Source organism: Tyto alba, unplaced genomic scaffold, assembly GCF_018691265.1.
Source record: "Tyto alba isolate M040663 unplaced genomic scaffold, T.alba_DEE_v4.0 Super-Scaffold_28, whole genome shotgun sequence".
Classification (NCBI taxonomy): Eukaryota; Metazoa; Chordata; class Aves; order Strigiformes; family Tytonidae; genus Tyto; species Tyto alba.
In genome coordinates, this window is record NW_024881302.1 from 5,768,226 (window position 1) to 5,787,354 (window position 19,129).

At 59.0% G+C, this 19,129-nt stretch overlaps 1 protein-coding gene across 1 annotated transcript; it reads right to left on the bottom strand.

The window, feature by feature from the left end:
* Positions 1–6,423: 6,423 nt before the first annotated feature.
* Positions 6,424–18,383, bottom strand: LFNG (LFNG O-fucosylpeptide 3-beta-N-acetylglucosaminyltransferase). The gene is made up of 8 exons (XM_033000341.2): positions 17,893–18,383; positions 10,588–10,636; positions 9,566–9,665; positions 9,257–9,410; positions 9,060–9,145; positions 8,612–8,777; positions 8,227–8,312; positions 6,424–8,137 (listed from the first exon to the last, which is right to left on the bottom strand). The coding sequence occupies exons 1-8, from the start codon at positions 18,280–18,282 to the stop codon at positions 8,071–8,073; spliced, it is 1,098 nt and encodes a 365-aa protein (XP_032856232.2). The 5' UTR covers positions 18,283–18,383; the 3' UTR covers positions 6,424–8,070.
* Between the last annotated feature and the right edge of the window lie 746 nt (positions 18,384–19,129).

The window sequence follows — 19,129 nt, forward strand, 5'->3', positions numbered from 1 at the left end:
GTCCTTTGCTTGTAGGTCTCAACCTGATCTGGTTGCTGTTAGAAATCCCAGACTTTGGGATTTCTAACCCAGTTTGAAGACTGGACTGTTAAGATTGAATTGGACAGCTTCAAAAGAACCTCTGAAGACAGATGATGGATGTGGACATTTCCTTGTGCTTTAGAAACGAGGTGGCTTGTACCCATCCCGAGCAGCCTGGAGCTGGGCTGCCGGGGGGAGCCTGGACAGGGGCACGGGGCCGGGCTCATACCGGGGGCTGCGGGAAGCTGGAGCAGCCAAGGGATGTGGACATCAGCCCCTGGAGATGGTCACGCTGTGCGCAGGGCCGTGGTGTGGGATACCCTCCCTGAGGCCCCCCCTGCTGCGTTCACAAGCGGTTCATTGTCACCGGCAGAAGGACAAATAGTGGGGCAAAATGGAACGGGAGGGGGCAGGTACCCCACCAGCTCAGCCACTGCGAAGGCATCCCTCTTCAGGAGGAGATGAAATGTATGTACGTGCCTTCGGTAGCATCACATGGGGCGCCGGGGGAAGCTCAGCGTGGGCTCATCCTACTCGGCTCTGCCCCAGGCTATCGTGGGTTTCTTTTTAGTTCTGTGTTCATACTGTTCTCTGATCACAGGCCCACTTTGCCGCATCTCTATCAAGTAGTGAACTAAACTCTTTACCTTCCTGTGATTCTCTTGATCTCTTTTCTGCCAGTCAGATCGAGGGATTGGTCTCCTGCCTCCGTCCTGTGCTGTTCTTGCCCCCAGCCTCAGCCCATCCCTTACCAGCCGTGGGTCTTTGGGAAACTCCCTGCCACCAAAGTGCGGTAAAACCCAACAGCATCGCCGGCTGCCCCTGCGCCTCAACTTGACCCCTGGGACAAGGGCTGGGGGAGCGGAGCAGCTCCTCGTGTGGGAGCGTGGGTCTTTTGGGGGAAGAGAAAACAACTGTGGGGTGGGAAGGGCTGTGGAGAAGCCCCTCGGCAGGGCTTGCTGACAGCAGATAGCTCCAGCAGGGCTGATTGCTCTTGATCTGACTGCGGGTTAAAACAGAAGGCTCCCAGACTACCCAGTGATGCTGTAAGGACCAGGCTGACGGTCCTGGATGTCACCGCTAAGTGGCAGAGCCAGACTGAAGGGCCCCCAGAGGGGACCTCATCCTGCAGCCCTGTGACCTGAGCTGAGCTCCCGGCCACCCTCCTCCTCCACGCCGCTGGTCCTGCCCCACTCCCCGTGGCAGCGTGTGCTCACAGGTATGTCCCATTCCCTTGGAAGGCCAGACTGGATTAAGCAATAATTTAACTTTGTTAATGCTGAAGGGGGATTTAAGTGCTGTGTGTGTTTGTATGGCTGAAACCCACACCCATGTGCTCAAGTCCTGCCCGTTGGTATGGTGCAGAACCACCGAGGGCTTCTTGCTGTGCCTTTCACCCTCATGGCTGTGGATCTCAGCAGACATCAGTTTTCCTCCCTTCGCTAATAATTGACAGATTTGCCTCCCCTTTTTTCCTTCTGCCTAAAGGAGGAGCCCATGTTTTCCTTCTTCATCCCTGAGCTGAGATGATTAAGCCTGCTCTCTGGTGCAAAGGGCTTGGAGCAGTCAAGGGAATCTGATGGCACAAAGGGAAATAAAGCCTCCATCAGAGTCTGCACGTAAATATTTTACCAGGTTTATGGACTCCCACCAGGGCTGGGAAGACGTGAAGTCCACCCACCCGGTGACCTTTCCCAGTGCCTTCCATCCAGCCATGCCCAGCAACCACAACAGGCTTTGCTCACACCGCTGCTCCACTCCCTGTCCCAGTGGGAGCAGGGCAGGGCTCTCTCCTGAGCAATGCAGAGCTGGGGGAAAACAGAGGGGAGGGTGAAGTATGTGTTTCAATAAACCTTGCCTTCTGATCAGCCTTCAGTAGTGGTCCGTTAGATCTCTGTCCTTGAAGATAAGGCGGGGAGGGATGCCCCAGGGAGATGCTTTCAAACATACTTGTTCCTGTGGTGTGCTGAGCTGTGCTAACAGGAGCGGTGCCTCCGGGAGCTGTCGGTGGGTTGGCAGCTGGAAAACTGGCAGGCAGAACTGGTGGCTGCGGCGTGCTCACTGAGATGCACTTACCAGCTACACGTCCCCATCTCCTGACACCTCTTGGGGTGGGAAGTGGCCTGGGCTACGGGTGATATTTTCTGCTGAATGTGGCACTGTGCATGCAGCATCTGCTTCTGCTGCTGAAGCCTGATTCTGCCCAGCTGCTTTGATTGGGTGCACTTGAGAGCTGGATTCATGGTTCTTTGGGAGGGTGCCATCAGGACTCTGACTCCTCATGTGTCTGGGAAGCAGCTGAAATTGTATCTCATCTTCTCTAACCCCTTCTGAAGCACCTTTGCCTCTGAGGAATGACCCCATCTCACTCCACTGAACCACCTCTGCTTTTGGGAGGTCGTGGCTTCTCCTTGCACTGTGAGGGGGGCCAGGACGGAGAGCTGAGCACCCGCTGGCCCCTCAGCTTGAAAGAAAAGCCTGAATGGGGAGATTCTGATCTCTCTGACCACATGGGGCTGCTGGAAGCCTGCTCTTGGCAGTCAGAAGGATTTGCAAGCAGAGGCAGCCACAGGAGGGGCCAGGGGAGAGATGCGCCCATGTCCAGCCACGCTGCAGCCTCAGGGCTCCTCTGCCCCCGGTGTTTGCAGCCTGGCCAGGCTCAGCTTGGTGGGTCACAGCCCTGTGGTCCAGAGGGATGTGACCACCTGGCACGTTTGCCCACAGCCCTCACCTGGCTCAGGTGGCCAGGCGGGGAAGGAGGGTGGCCTGGCTGCGGCCACCTCGGGTCATGGGTCCAGCCACCACGATGGAGCAGCCGGTCATCGTGCCGTTGCGTGGTGGGGAGCAGAAGGACTTTTCCTTCTGTGGCTGGTGTCTGTTGCTGCCAGTGGGACCGCAGGGCGGCGTGCCTTGGCTTTGCAGGCAGGAAGGTCTTTGCCTGGAGCAGGCAGCTTTTCTCACCATGATCTCAGCAAAAAATCCCTGTTTAGGGAATTTTTTTAATCACTCTCCAGTCCATGGAGGAGAGTGGGAGGAAGCACAGCTCCCTTCTCGCTGCGAGGTGTTGCAGATGTTGGTGCTGGAGCCCTTCTCCCGCCCGCTTCCTCTTCCCACCAGCTGAGCACCATGGGACCTGGCGCTTGCACCCCATAAATCACTCCATCACTCATGAGCTGTTCCAAACGCTGCTGCTCCAGCACGGCCACCCGCTCCCCAAGGGGATTCCTACCAAAACAGCCCATTCTGTGTCCCCTAAAATAAGGGGGTGGTCCTTGGGATGATGTGGATGGTGTCAGAACGTCACCCAACACTGTTGTTGTGCCACTGCTGTTTTCAGTCCTCTGCCCTCAGCAGGGACAGGCACAAACCTGGCATCTTCCCCCCCCCGCCCAGTGAAGCCACCCCAGTTTGGGGGGGGGGGGTGGAGGGGGACACATCCGCTGAGCAGGAGGAAGGAGGGGTTGGGAACGGGGCTGTACAGCAGAGCTGCAGCTTCACCAGTCTCATCCAGCAGTGCCATGGGAAGTGTTTCCAGCTGCTTTTAAGATGCTCAATTTATTTCCTCCTCTACTTTTGGCTTGCCAAATGGCTACAGGAGCAGAGCTGGCCCTGCCAGGTGGCTGAGGCAGACCAGAAGCAGCGGGTGCTGGGCGCTCCAGGGCGGGTGTGGAGGGTGTGTATGGAATTTGGTTTGATCAATTCAAGGCTAGTTTTAGAAGTCAGGAAGAGAAAAAAAAAAAAAAAAAAAACAAACTTTGGAGGATATTTCTTTTAACCACCTGCAACTGATGCAGGGATGAGAAATAGTAAAAAGGTGAAAAATTAAAGGGGCTGTGGGCAATGGCTGGGAGGTGGTTTTGGGGAGGGGAGGAGGTGCTGCCCTACACCCCCCTGCGCTGTGTCTCGGCTGGCCTACAGCCATCGCTCTCTACTGCAGGGCTTCGTAGCCCCTTGCTCCAAGACAGATGATGCTAGTGGGGGATTTAGTGGCCTCCAGCTGCACAGAGGTGCTGGGGTGCAGCTCATGCCTCCATGGGGACCCAGCGCTCTCCCGTCCCAGCACTGGGATGAGCAACTCCCAGAGCTGCAGCTGGAGCTTTGTGTGCATTGCTCAGGCCCTGTGATTTGGCTGCTTTTATGTTCGTTCCCACAAATACTCCAGTTTGCTGGGCCAGAGCGGCTGGAAGTGGCGCTTGGAGCCGATTCACACAAGTTTTGCTGTCTCCCGACACCCCCTCCCACCCCGAGTCTCAAATATTTCTCGCCGCTGTCGGTGCCAGGCCGGGTGTTCGTCCCATCGCTGCGCACACACGGCTCCCCAGTGAGAAGTCCCCGAGACACGAAGCTCCCGTGCTGCAGCCAGTCTGGGAACGCAGTGATTCACACAAACTCCAGGATATGAAGTGACCCAAATGCAAATTAAAACAAAAAAACAAACAAAAAAAAAAGGAGGTGGGGGAGCAGCAAAAAGGATTAAAACAGCGTATTATTCTCTGCCCTTGATGCTGCAACTACTCAGGGCCCGGGAAAGCCTTTGGCTGGACACGGCACCAGAGCATCCCTTGGGCATGATGGTGTCAACAGCAGCGGTCCCGACACAACAGCAGTGTCCCCAACAAGCTGGGCTTGTCCCCACCCCACCGCCACACACCAGCATTCTCCAAAAGGTACAGCCACCTTATCAGCTGCCGCAAGCTGGCGAGAGTAAACAGGACGTCCCACAACAGCGCCGGGGCGCAGATGAAAGCGGGCTGGCCTGACAAGCCCGCCAAGTATGTGAGAGCAGCAGGCTTTGCTTTTGTTTTCCTTTTGTTTATTAATGTGTGTATTTATTTACTTTTCAGCCCACGAGTAGGGAGGGAGGAGGGAGAGGCTGGGAGCCTGATGTGCTGCGGGCCCCAGCTCCCAAAGGCTTAGCTGGGGAGGGGGGATGTTTTTGGGTGTGGGTTCTTTTTTTTTTTTTTTGGTTTTCTTTTCATTTTAATTTTTAAGGCACTCCCCCCAACACACACACTCCCCAGCCTTTACTCCTGCCAAGGCGCTGCTGCTCCATGCATGCAGTGGCATCCCAGCCCCATGTCACAGCCCCTGGCTGCTCAGAGCTTCAGTGGATGCTTAACACAAGGCTTGGCCTGGTGTTGCAGTGAACAGGCTCCCTGCACCCAGCCCTGGCTGGGGTGAGATGGGTGCTGCCCCGTCCTGGCTGTATCTCCCCATCCCTCCCGGGGTGGGGGGGGGCCGAGGGAGGGCCAGCCTGCAGAAAGGGTGACGGCACCGCTGCCGGGAAGCACCCGCGCTGCTGAAACCTCAGCCCCGTGAGCAATAGGAAAATACGCAGGCGAGCGGCGGGTGGCACAGCTTCCCCCGCCTGACGCAGGTCCCCTCCACTGACCCCGCGTTGCGCGGGGGCCAAGGGGCACCAAATCCTGCCCCCACCCAGTGCTCCCAGCCCCAACCCCCAGGTGCTGCGGGGTGGTGGCTTTGCGGGGCTGGCTGTCCACCCTCCCCTTTCTCCGGGAATCTTTCTGGGTGCCTGTGGGTTTTGGGGAGGGGGGGGGACAGAGGGTCAGGGTGCTGCTCAGTTCTGCTCCAATCCAGAGCCTCTCCCTCTGCTCGCAGCAGCCCAAGGGCTGCAGAGGTGGGGGCACTTTTGATTTTTAGGGCTGGGGTGTGTGGGTGTTGGGAGGAGGAGTTGCTGCTCTGGCACACGCCAACTTCCTGCTAGGTTGTATTTTTAGCAAGGCCAACCCCTGATAACCCAGCGATTCAAGCGAAACTGTGAACTAAGTAAGTGTGCCTTGAAAAAAAAAAAAAAACAAAGACACCCGGTATGGAGGAAGGTGGGGGGAGGAGTGGATGGTGCAGGTGAAAGCTGGTACTGGTGAGGCACAAACAGGGCTGGTTTTAGGAGAGTGGCAGCCAAGGTGATGTTATTGCCACAGCCCATGAAAGTTGGGGCTTGTTACTGGCAGGCGGGTGTTCAGTGCTGGCTGAAAGGGGGACGGAGAGGGCGAAGGGAGGGCTGGGAGGGAAGGGGCTCATCCCCCCACAGCCCCCAACCTTCCCACGCAGACGCCTGCCCGCCGGCTGTTAACAGCACCCTGCTAACAACCGGCTCTCACCTCATCCCTGCCGCCTCCGCTCCCACCCCGGAGCCTGGGAAAAACCAGGCCTGAGGCGCCAAGTCCTGCCCGAGCCTTTTGGGGAGGGGAAGGAGGAGAGGACCCCCATGCCCCAGGCTGCAAATGGCCAGCGGATCCGGTACCCGTGGGAAAAAGAAGGATGCAGGCGCCATCCATCCTCGGTGCATCCCTGAGAGCTTCGTTAGAGGTGATACCACCCGCGGGGGGAACAAGGGGTATTGAGCGCAGCTCATCCATAAAGAGACACCGGAGCCCAGGACCAGGTGACTGTGGTCAGCAAAAAAGCTGCTTTATTGGTGATGGCTCCCACGGGAACCCCGTGGCAGCGATCGGGTTCAAGTCCCTGAGAACACACGCTGTCCATGCTGGTTCCCCATCCCACATCTATTGCTTTAAACACATCCTAGTTACAAAAAGCACAAAGTGATGTTCCAGATACTGGAACATATAAATTAAGGTAAGTGATAGTTACAAGACATCGCATTTTTTTTTTTTCTTTCTTTCTTAAACAGATTATCAAAGGTTGGGGATTTTTTTTTTCTGATCCACAGAAAATGTATAAAAAGCATTTTAAAATCTACATATTTCTCAACATGTGTTTTTTTTTTTTTTTCTTAAAAAAAAGGCACAGTAAAAAAAATACTGGCGCAATAACATATTTACAACGCACCCATTATGGGCTATTTTCACTCAGCTTTGGGTTGAAAACGTTCAGCTCCGGCTCAGCCCAGTTACCACAGGGGCACAGGGCCGGTGGTGGCAGGCAGGGTGACTGGGGGGGGGATGTGGAGTGTCTTTCCCTCCCTGGCAGGGAGAGAGCAAAAGCCAGGCTGGGAAATGCTGCCCACCCCTGGCAGATGCCCCCCCCTTGGCCAGGTGCCTCTCGGGTTCTCCGGCCACTCAGCAGCACCTACAGCCAGGCCAGGGCTGAAGGATGCTCTGGCCCCATGGCAGAGGGCGAGGGGGGACGCACACCCCCACACAGCCCCCGGCCAGACCACCAAGTGCTCCTTTACAAAGGCGCAGGGCGGCACTGAAGGGAGACCCTGTCCAAACACAGTGCTGCTCTGGCAAAGCCCTCCTCCTGCCCCTCGTATTTATAGAAAGTCTTTACATTAGTCTCTATAAATAGTGCATAGATCGATGCTGCTGGCAACGGTACAGCCAGATGAGGGGAGGGGGGGGGGTGCTCCAGGAAATGGAGCTAATGCCAACGCCAGCTTGCAGCCCGCCCCACTGTCTCCATCCAGCGTGGCCGTGGAGCACCCAGTAGCTTTGCAGCACCCTGGAGCAGCATTTGCCAGGGCCGGGAGGCTGCCCCTGCCCACCCTCTGCCTGCCTGCGAGCCATGGGGCAAAACTCACTAGTCCCCCTTCATCCGAATTGGGAGCTGGAGCTTTGCTGCTGAGATTTTGGGGCTGGGAGAGAGGATGGGGCCGGTGAGGGGTTATGAGGAGCAGGGGCGGGGTAGAGGCAAAGGTGGGGAGGCACACACCAAAAAATTTGAAAGGAAAAACAAAACAAAACAAAAAAAACCCAACACAAAACAGGAGAAGCAAGCCCGGGGGAGGCAGAGCCCCGCAGTGCCTGTGGTCGCTCCCCACGCATGGCGTGGGGCCCACCAGCGCTGTGGGGGTGCCCAACGGTTAAGTGCTCAGGACCCGTCCCTCTCCACTGTCCTGGCCAGAGCAGGCAGCGGGCACGGGCAGCCGGGCAGGGGACAAGGGGCCGCACAGCAGCCTTCAGTACACACACACACACACTGTGCAATACCACAGCAACGACGTCCGTCCGTCCGTCCGTCCGCCTGGCGGTGAGGCCGGACCGACACACCCGCACGCAGGTCCCGCACGCCCGTCGGATACCGGGGAAATTCGGGACGAGGTTGGAGGGGACACACGCCTCCCTAGTAAACCACGTTGGCGGGGCACCACGGCGTGTCGGGGTACAGCAGGCAGTGCACAGAGCGAAACCTGCGGAGGAGAGGAGCGATGCTGAGCATGGGGTGGCGGCAGCCCCACCGCACCCCAGCTTGGGTGGGGACAGGGTCCCCCCATCTCACCTGGATGGGTCCTCCTCGACGGAGAAGGCTCCCTTCATGTGGATGGAGTTGCGCTTGTTTTCAAACATGCCGTAGCTTAGTGTCACCTGGAGGGGGGATGCAGAGGGGGGGGGGGGGGTCAAGCAGTCGACACGGCCATGAGGATCGAGCAGGGGCATGGAGGAGGGCTGCAAAATTCACCCCATTTCCCAAAGCCTCCAGTCACGCTCTGCATCACCACGCAGGGATGGGTTGATGGGCCTTTCCCCCTCCACTGGTGTTTTGGTCGCAAGCCAATCAATAACTTAGCCACAATGCCCAATTTTTAGGTGACAACATGAAACCAGATGGCAGTACCGCTCACCCCAGCCTCTCCATCCACCCCAGAGCATCAGGACAGGGGTACCTGTTTGTGGATCTCTGTCTTGGGCACCTGGTGAAGGTTCTCCAGGTGTGAGTGGAAGAGGTTGCTCCTGATGAGCTTCACCCCCAGCACGGACTCGATGATGTAGCCGATGGTGCAGTCGTCGGGCAGGCGGATCTTCTCCGCAGTGCTCATGAAGTGGCCCCCGCTGCGGGGAGACAGAGAGGGGCTGCAGAGGAGCAAAGCCCAGGGGACATGGGCACCCTACAGGGTCTGGGCTTGGCCAGTGGGTGCCCAACTCTGATTAAAAGTCAATCGTGAGGAACCAAAGCCCTTCCCAGCTTGTTCCCAAGCCCCCTGCGGACAAGTCACAGCAAAGACAACAAGGTGGTAGGACATGGTCCAACGTCCATCCCCAAAGATGTCACCGCTCTGTGCCCCGCTGGGACCATAACGAGTCCCCACGGGAGAGCAACACCAACGCTCTTACCTGGCCCACGGGCTCATCTTCAGTGCCAGCCCCCGGCTGATGCAAAACCCAGCTCCGCCCGTGGCAAACCAGAAATGCACAGGGTGCTGCGAGACAAGGGGAAGCAACGGCAGTGAGACCTCCTCCTGCCGACGGCAGAGGAAACCCCAGCCAAAATTAAGCCAGCCCCATCCTCTCTCTGTCCCCTTCCCCCTCACCATCTTGTTCTCGCTGATCCTCTCCGTAGCCTGGATGGGCCGGTCCAGGCTGGGCTTCCCGATGTAGATGTCCTGCGTGTGGGGGTAGCTGGAGAGCAGCTTTACCAGCATCCGCACGTTCACGTAGTTGTCATCGTCCACGTGGCAGAACCACCTGCGGTGGCAGCAGTGTCACACCGGGCCAGGGCAGCTCCCCGGACCCCACGCTGAGATACGGCCCCAAAAATGCAAACAGCCTCTGCTTGCACCGTGTCCCCCCCCTCCCGTAGAGCCACACCGTCCCCTGTGGCAGCCCCAGGCGTTGCTTACTTTCTGCCGGACTCGATGAACTTGTCGTACTCCACGGCCATCTTGCAGGACAGGGCCTGGCGGCTGTGGGCAGCCGAGCAGTTGGTGTTGATGACATTTCCTGCGGGAAGAGACGGGGGTCAGAGCCCGACCTCGGGGCACCCCGCACCTCCCTGCACGCTCAAACAGCGACGCTTCACCACACGCACCCCAGGCGTGCCAAGGGGATGGAAACCCCACGGGTGTCCCTGATGCTCAATGGCCTCCCCGTGTCACATCATTTGGGGCCAAGAATGAAATTTTTGGGGAATGGCTTTTGGGTTCACGTGAGATAAGGGAAGGGATGAGCAAGGGATGTGGGTGCAGCAGGTGCGCCAGGGCTGAGCCGTATCCCATGTGCTAGGCATGATGCCACCCTACATCACCTCCCCCTTCCCAGGGCTACGTATCAGCCATGCTGAGAGTCAGGGGGTGTCTGTGAGCCAGCTTCTCCAGGACATGACAGCCCAAATCCTGCCCTGTTTCCACTGCCTTTTCCTGCAGCGGCCACCTGTTATTTGCTCGCCCAGCTCAAAGGGGATCTCTTCCCAGTCTGAAAAGGAGTCATTCGCATGGGGATAATAGACCACACTGACCCTGGCCCCGGGGAAGGGCTGCCAGGGAAATGATCCCATGAAACTTTGGCCTCCTTGCCCATCAATCCCAGCTCGCCCCAGGGACAAACTGGTGCAAAGGCACTCCAGCCCATCAGCATGCTCCCCAGCAGCATCGAGCAGCAGATGGGCTGGGCTGACTGAGAAAGAAACCTGTCCCCAGGTGGGGCTCCCAGGCAGAAGGTGCTTTAGGCACAATCAGTGAAACAAGTTGCCTCATTCTCAGCCCAGGTTGCTATGGCAAGGGCTCTTGAGATTAGTGTCTAATCAGTGGCATTTTGTTCATTTTTTCCTGGGGCAGGCTCCATGCCAGCCACGCTCCCTGGGTAGGGGTTCCTTAGGGGACCTGCTCAGGCCACGCATGCAAAGAGACAAGGGCCACAGACTCACGTGCTTGCTTCTTCAGCTCCTCATCCTCCCCATCCGTGAAGATGAAGGTCTGAAAGAGAAGACGAGGCACCTTTGAGGACCAAAGGGCTGAGGCCACGTGGGTCTGGATATGACAGCGCCCCTGGGCAGCACCAGGGATCAGTCCCTCCAGGATGCCCACGGTGACTTCTTCCCTCTCACCAAAACCCAAAATGTCACCAGAGAGCCGAGCAGCCCCTCAACACACTCAGCTCCAGACCAAGAAGGGTGCCAAGACATCCCAGCTGGACACGGCACACAACGCCATGCCTCATCGGGGCGCAAACCCCAATCCCCTCCCTGCACCCACGCTGAGCATCCTCAGCCTCTTGCCTTTTCCACGGGGCAGCAGCAGGCAGGGGGATTTTGGGCAACGCAAGCGCCGTCCCCAGCACGAGGCGGGTGCCCGGAGAGGAGTTGGTGACGGGGAGCAGGCGTGGAGGGCGGCTCGACCTGAGCGGGGACTGCAGGCTCCAGCCGGCACGTGCGGCCGGGGATGCCAAAGCAGCCGCCCAGCAGCGATCCCTGCCCACGCAGGTGCGTTTTCCCTGTGGCACCAGCTGCCAACTGCATCCCCACCTGTGTCAACAGCATCCTCAGCCACTTGCACAACATCCCCACGGCTCCCTGTCCCCTCCCGGGCTTGCTGAGCTGGTGCCTCTTGCCAGCTCAGAGGAGGGGACAGTCCCTCACTGCTCACCCCAGCACAGACCCCACGGTGCCAGGCAGCACCCTACCTCCTCCCCAGGCAGCTGAGCTGCCCACCTGTCTGCACTCCTCTATTTGCACAGCTAATTCCTGGCATATGCCGCCTGGGAAGGAGGATTGGGGAGGGGGGGGCTGTTGTTGGCCTGGGATTTGGAGAGGGATGAGAAGCAGGAGAGAGCAGGGGGTGGGAAAGGCATCGCCATCAATCAGCGGGCAGCAAACAAAGCTGGGGGAGAGAAACCACAACCAGCTGCCAAGCGCTATTAAAAACCAGACGTGCACAAAAGGGCAAAGGAAGAAAGACAAAAGGGCTGAGGGGGGGGGGAGTGCAGGGAGGGGGGGGGGGGAAAGCAGGAGGCAGCAGTGGGGGGAAGATGGAGCCTGAGCGCTGGGGATGATGAATTACAAGTGAGCTGGAAATTGGGTGCCACCCCACAGCCGGCCGGCCCAGGAACGCGCTGGGGTTTTGTGGTTTGTTTGAGGAGGTGGGTACAATAGCGGGGTTGACTTTACTCAGCGAAGGAGAGTTAAGCGGGTAGCGGCGGTCATTAGCATACAGCTGCGCTGGTTAACCCGGCCCGCCCGTGTTTGCTCAGGTCCGGAGTGGGGAGAGCCCAGATCTGCAGGAAGGCTGAATGGGAGGGGAGGAGGGCGTGCTCCTGGGGACGGGGCTACAAGTGACCTCTGGGGCTTGAAAAAAAAAAAAGAGAAAAGTTAAAAAAAAAAAAAAAAAAAAGAAAATAAAAGGACAGAGGAGGTAGGAAGGAAAGTTCTCACAAATGCACAGCTTGCAGTGCAACCCAGCTTTTGGGGAGGGACAGAAGTCAGCCCCCCGAGGGGTCAGGAAGGCCTTGAGCAATGGGGATGGGGGGGCCCACTGATGAGGGGGGACAGCTGGGGGACGGGGACCTTAGCCCATCAGCTGCAGGGCCGAGGATGCCCGTGGTTGTTGTGGCCCCAGGGACGTATCACTGCTGGGGTGGGACGGGGTCAGTGCTGTGTGTGGAAGACGATGTCACCCCCCAACCAAAGTGGGGTCCAGACAGCACCTTGCTGCTGGTCCCCATTTCCCCCAGGTGCTCAGGGAGGGGTCTGGCAGCTGCTGGGGGTAGGAGCTGTACCAGGGCATGGGGATACCATCCAGGGATGCCCAATACAAGCCCTTTCTCATCCACCCCAGACACATGGTGCCCCAGTACACCCCACCCCGGCTCCAGCCCTGCCGGAGGGGTATGGGGGTGGCGGGGGACACACAGCCTCTGCACAGGCGAGACAGAAAATGTTTGCTTGATTAGCTCAGAAACACCGTCCAGCAACTGCCTTCATCTGCTCCAAAAATAACCCCACAACTAATCCTCCAGCTCAGCCACTATAAATAGACCACAGGGACAATTGTTTATTACTCGCCCGCACCGAAAGGCTTCATCCTAATGAGGCATCTTCCCCCCCGGCCTCTCCCCATTTACATCCCTGCAATATTCCTGCTGCGGGTAGACCGGGTGGTACCTTGGGGAGCAGGACAGGGGCACACAGCCCTGCAAGTCACCTCACAGGGGCTACCGGGGCCTCATAGGCTCCCTGCCTCCCTCCCAGCCCCACCACAACATTCAGTTAAAACTAAAAAAATGAAAGCCTTCATTTTTTAATTAATTTATCTGCATTTCTTGCAGGGGAGCTGTACCCTTTCTGCACAGCCCCTCGCCCAAGACAGCAGGGGAGAGGAGCAGAAGTGCCAGCTGAGCCTGGAAAGGGACAGGCCAGGAAAGGAGGGGGACAAAAAACCACCGTGTCCTTGTGACAAGGAAAAACCACAGATCAGCCTTCGACATCCCCAGTGTGGGGTACTGGGCATCAGGGCAGCGCTCAGTTTACGGTGGTGCAAGTGGGATGGGACACTACAGCCAACATCCCTGAGCTGTCACCTACCAAGCCACCACCTCCAGACCCAGCAGCAAGGCCAGTCCCCCACCCCTCTGCAGGCAGAAAGCACCCAAAGCCCTTACACCCACCCTTCTCCACCTCTCTCCCACTTGGCCCCCGTGCCAGTCATGGCACCGAGGGGTGCCAGGACCTCTTGGGCCCCCCCGCAGTAACTTTTCCTGTGGGGTGCAGGAGAGGAAGGACCCGCTGCCCCCCCCAGCCCCTGCAGGAAACCTCATTGTTCTCAAAACTGCAGCTTCAAGAAACACAGGATGCCAAATCCCTCCTGAACAATAGCTGCCACCACTCTGTACAGCCCCGTGCAATGCACGGCCTCCAAATACAGGGACTGAGAGGCACCCAGGGTCCCTACAGCCGGGATGGGGTCAGCCCCCCCCAGCCGCCTCCAAGGAGCCAGACAGCCGCCAGCAGCCCCTCACCTCCTCCTTGCCCTTGGGGAGGGCCCATTTCTTTTTTTTTTTTTTGCCCTCCACTTCATTTCTCCTTTCCTTGTGACTCATTTCCCCCTCCACCGAGCGAGCTCGTGGGTTGCTCATGGCTGGGTGCTGTGCAAGGCGTCCCACCAGCCAGGGCCACCCCGGGGTCACCCTGCCCCCCCTCTGTGCCGCCTGGCCGAGTGCTCCGGCCGCCTTCCCGGGGTGACACACGCTCCCCAGATCCCGCTGCTGTCCCCACCTCCCCCCGGCACCACACCCGCCAGAAAGGGGAACCTCAGCCAGGCAGGCACCCCCGTGACCCTGTGGTGCACCAATCCTGCCCCCGTGCCATGTCCCACTTCCCCATGCTGGGAGAGGATGGAGCACCCCCGCACGCACCTACACAGCACCTGGGGGGAGGACTGCACCCCCTTTCACCCCAAGGACAAAGGGGAAGCAGCCACCCCACTTGGGTGCAGGGGAAAGGAGGCAGCAATGAGGTGCTGGGGGCAGAGGAGGCGGGGCTCAGCCTCCAGCAGGGAAAGGGGCTCTGGGGGGAGGCATGGGTGCTGCTGGAGCAAGTCCCCGCCTGGCTTTGTGTCCCCCCCCAGCAGATATTTTCCCTCCAGCCTGCGGGGATTAGGAGGGAAAGTCCCCACCCTGCTTCAACTGAGCGATGGCAGTACCCCCGCTCCCCCATGGCAGTGGCTTTCCCCAGGACTGGGGGGGCTGTGTTGGCACAGGGGTCCCAGGGCTGAGACCCACAGAGGCAGGGAAGGGGCTTGAAAGGCTGCGGGCCCTTTCTCCCCCCCACTCCTTTCAGCAAGAGGAAGAATCCTCCACTGTAATTTTAAATGCTATAATTTTTTAATAACCTCCTCGCAAACAATGAGCTCATTGTGCGGTGAGGGTCCCCCACCCTCCCGCCTGGCGCTCCACGCACACCGCTCACCGGCTTTTATGGACAAGGACAGCAGCATCATTTGGGGCAGGCAATTAAGGAGCCCCCCACCCCCATAAACCACACAGGCTGCCTGGGGTGGGGGCAGCAGGGAGAGACCCTCACGCATGAGATAAGTTCAGCAGTGCTCAGCAGGCAACTGGCATACAGCCCAGGGTTGGGGGGGAGCTGGCTGCATCATGGAGCTGGTTTGGGATGAGCAGCTCTCCGCCCCCCCCCAAGTCCCAGCCACTTCGGTGGGAGCCCAAGTGGGACATGCATGCCAGCACACTCTGCCGTGGCCACCCCAAGGATGGGGACCCTGGCCAAGGTGCTAGAGAAATTTGGGAGCCGCCATCAAGAGAAGCGTGCTCTCCGGAAGGCAAACCCATTCCCTCTGCCCCCAGAGCAGGAATTTTTCAAAGCCTGCAATTACCACACCGAGTTGGAGGAAGCCAGCAGATCCCACGCTGGCGGGACGGCAGCCGAGAGCCCTCACGGGCACCGAGGCCTGTGCCGAGCCGCCCGACCGCCTTCAGGCTGCCCCGAGGACAGGGGATGTTTCTTATGCAACTCTGCCCCTGCAAATCATCCGACTCAGCAGGAAAATGGTGGGTTTGGACTCACTCCTGTCCAGGATTTCTGCTTAATGGCCATTTCCCTCCCCCCCCTTCTCTTTTCTTTCAAGTGCAAAGTTTCCCCAGACTGCACTCCAGCATCCTAAGGATACCGAGACAGCTGGAAACTCTCCCCAAAACAAGGAGGAGAAAACCCATAACCCTCCTCCAACAGTAGCTTGTCCAGCCTGGATTGTGCAACCTGAGGAGCAGATTTAGAAGGGAATAGGGATCTGCCCTCCCCGTGCAAAGAGAAGCAGGAAGGAGAAGGGGGTGCCCTTTGCAATGTCTTAGAGGGAACAGAGGGCAGGAAACAGAGACTATTGTGGGTAGAACAAAGAGCAGCCAAGAAAGGACACAATAGCTATTCCCACTATCTGCCAGGGTCCAGCCTGGCGTTACCTGCTGGGTTTAACCCTTTTGCAGCAGTGCCTGCATCCCTCCTGTCCAGAGAGCTGCCTGGCTGACAACCAGCCAAGAGGGAGGTTGGGGTTTGGTGCGAGAGGAGGATCAGGGGAAGCAGAGATGTGGCATTGGGCATGGGGCAACCTCAGCCCTTGGGCGGGAACTTCCATGTGTCGGCAAGGCAGCACATGTGCTGGAGCACCGTTAGTGAAACAAGAGCGACAGGATGAGCAGGGACAGGCCTGACTCAGACCAAGAGAGATATCTGAGCAGAGGCAGAGCCCCGCTGTCACCAAATCACCCTCCTGGGGCAGAAACCACAGGGCTGGGCCAGGAGGGGATGCAGGAACCACACAGCACCCACCCCCAAGGACAGGGACGCAAGGGAGAAGAGCCACATGGCACCGATCCTGCATTCTGCAGGCAAAAAGCCTCAACTTTATGCCAAGTTTGGGAGAGCTCAGTTTGCCCCAAAGTTCCCCAGAGACAGCAGCCGGGTCAGCATGGGAAGACCAGAGCCCTGGTCCAGACAGGACTATCCCCTCTGCCTCCCCGCGTCCCCCCCAGCCCTCGCCTTGCTCCGCAGGAGTTTGCGTGGCCTCCAGCTCTCTCGGCAGCTCCTTGTCCTCAAGTGCTGTACAAGAGCCGTCACTCAGCGACTTGGCTTGTCAGGCGGGCACCTCGCCGGGCTGCGGCCCCCCTGGCTTCGTGGCCCTCATCTCTAGGCAACCTGACCTGGACACGGCCAGCTCTGGCTCCCCCGTTCCCATGGAAAGTGCCACACAAGAGGCTGCGAAGCCTTTTCTCTGCGCCAGGAGAAAAGGGGCTTTGTTAGCTTGCCCAGGGGGACAGCGTGAGAGCCGAGCTTCGGGTCTCTGGGAATCCAAACGGACAAACGAAGCACAACAAAAAAAAAAAAAAAAACCTAGAAGAAAGCCGGAGCTCACAAGAGGGAGGGAAAAAAAAAGAGCAGCCATTCCCAGGATCATCTGTAGGTGCTCAAAGAACGTTTCCCCACCACCACCACTCACCACCCCCTCACAGTGACAGCAGAGCATAAAAGAGGTTTCCATTAAATAATTCTAGCAGAGAGAAACAGCAGAGCCACTGCCAAGCCCAGGAGACCTGAGCAAGAAAAAAAAAAAAAAAAAAGACAAGATTCATAAGGGGGGCGAAAAAAAAGGCAAGCTAATGCTTGGGGTAAGTTGGAAGAGCCAAGTCCCCAGAGCGTGCACAAGACCTGGATGAAGGAGGCAGGGGCAGGTCCATCCCCCCTGCCTCCCTCCTCAGCCACTTCAGATTTCAAAAAAAAAAAAAAAAAAAACAACCAACCAACCAGTTTGCAAGCGAGAAACACAATTACAAGCCAGGAGGAAACACGTGAAGACAGTAGGATGGAAAGGTTAGGACCAGGCGTAACTTACTTGGGAAGCTGTCTAAGGACAGAAAAAAGCATCTTAAGAACAGATGGCAAGGCACATTTCCTAAGGAAACAGCCTTTTTTTTTTTTTCCTCTTTTTAATTTTCTTCAGGAGTTGAAGGACAGAATGAGGTACTGACAGGGCTCTAGGCAGGACATCAGTAAGGTCAGGAATTGGACTAGCTGGAATTGCCCTGGTGAGGGTGAGCGAGAACAGTCCTACAAGAGCCCCCAGCCACTCCAGTCCTGCCCAGTTTCTGGCAGGGGGACCAAGAGCCTCGGCATGTCCCAGTGCTCTCCTAGCCCTGGGCTGCTAAACAAGGTGTCCTTCGGGCAACTCAGCCACAGGCACCTCATGGGGCCCTGCTAAACCTCACCCACAGCCAGGCTCTGCAGCCCAGGAGACCCCCACCGGGACCTGGCCCTGATTGCGGCACCGGTGGTTTAGGCTGCATCCCTATACTGTGCCTCAGTTTCCCCACTAGACAACATCTCAGGGCAAGCTCTACAGTGGGAGCCACTCAGCAGGAAGGACCCCAGAGCAGAGTTTTGGGGGGTTGCTGAGCTCAAGGAGCCCAGGTCAGGCTCTCTCCATCACTCACCTATCCCAAACTCACCCTGCAACGCTGCCCTTCACCTTCCCCAAACCCCATCTGTCACCAGAACAGCCCAGACAGCCTCCAAAAGCCATTCGGCTCGGCGATACGGGGGGAGTAGAAAGAGGAGGTGGCATTTGCCGGGTCACAGCACCCCTCGGCCCACGCACGACGAAGGGGCCGGGACCGCGGCAGACCCCCGCAGGCTGCAGCCCGGCCCGTGGACCCAGCCCCAGCCCCGTACCATGTCGCGGTTGCGGGAGATCCAGGTGTCAAGCAGCAGCTCCAGCCGCGCCTTGTGAAACTTCTTGGTGGTCTTAACGGCGATGAAGACATCCCGGGGGGAGATGTCCTCGGCCGGCGGCCGCGGGGGGCTCGGCGGGGCGGCGGGCAGCTCCCGCCGGGCTCGGCTCAGCCTCCCGAAGTAGTCGGCGAAGCTGCGGAGCCCGGGGGGACCCTGAGCCGCCGCGGGGGCCGCCGCCGCCCCCAGGCTCTGCAGCGCCCGCTGCGCCCCTCCGGCCTCCCCCCGGGCCAGCCCCGGCCTCCCCGGCGGCTCCACCATGAGCACCAGGAGGCAGGTGAACATGGAGCCCACGAGGGACAGGAGCAGTTTCCTCCCGCAGCTCTTCAGCATCCTCCCAGCCGCTCACGCTCCGCGCCCGACCGCGCCTCCGCCCGCCCCGCCACCGCCGGCCCCCGCCGCGCCGCCGCCTTTAAACCGCCCCCGCCCCGCCCGGGGCGGGACGGGCCGCGGGGCCGCCCCCACGCGGGGCGTGGGCACGGCCCGCTCCGTCCCACCCGCGTCTTCCCCGCCAGCCCTCCCCCCCTGCTTCCACGCGTACGGCCCTGCCAGGCCCCCGCTCATCCCCTGCCCGTGCCTCGCCCACGGGTGGGTGTGCGTGGCAGGGTGCAGGCAGGCTGCCCGCTTCTCCGTCCCCCCCCCCCCGCCACGGAGGCCCCCGGGGGACGGTGGGCAGGGGGCAGGATGGGGGTACACCGGTCCCTGCGGCCCCCAGCACGGCGGGAGCATCGCTCGCTCCTCGCTGCTTCTTCAGCAGCAGCGGGCGCGTTCCCCATCCTGCCCGTCCCGAGCTGCCGTTTCCCGGAGCCCCGCGCTGAGGTTTCCTCACAGCCGTGCCCAGGAGGTTACCAGAAAGCCGACCAGCCTGACCAAACTCCAGGCAGTTTCCCATCACTCTCTTCTGAGGCCAAGCATCATTTAAAAAAACAAACCAAACCGCCAAACCCCCTCGCCCCAAAACCCACAGTGTTCCTCTCGTTTCCACCAAGCTCCAGTCTGGTGGGTAAATCTGGGAACGGGGTGCTGGAGGGTCTGTTCCCATCCCTGCTCGGGGAGACCTGGAGGCACTCCCGGACCTGGCTAACCCCATCCCAGGTGCAGCACCATGCTTTGGAGCTGGTGCTGATGGGCAGCCCCAAAATGCAGGAGTGTCTGAAAATAAATGCTACATAGATGCCAA

What these genes read in the sequence shown, in the direction of transcription:
- LFNG (XM_033000341.2), bottom strand. Translation starts at nt 18,282, where the DNA reads ATGCTGAAGAGCTGCGGGAGGAAACTGCTCCTGTCCCTCGTGGGCTCC. An exon ending in TTCATCGAGTCCGGCAGAAA is followed by an intron (nt 9,411 to 9,565) that starts GTAAGCAACGCC and finishes CTGCCACCGCAG; the next exon opens with GTGGTTCTGCCACGTGGACG. An exon ending in AGACAGAGATCCACAAACAG is followed by an intron (nt 8,313 to 8,611) that starts GTACCCCTGTCC and finishes TCCCCCCTCCAG; the next exon opens with GTGACACTAAGCTACGGCAT.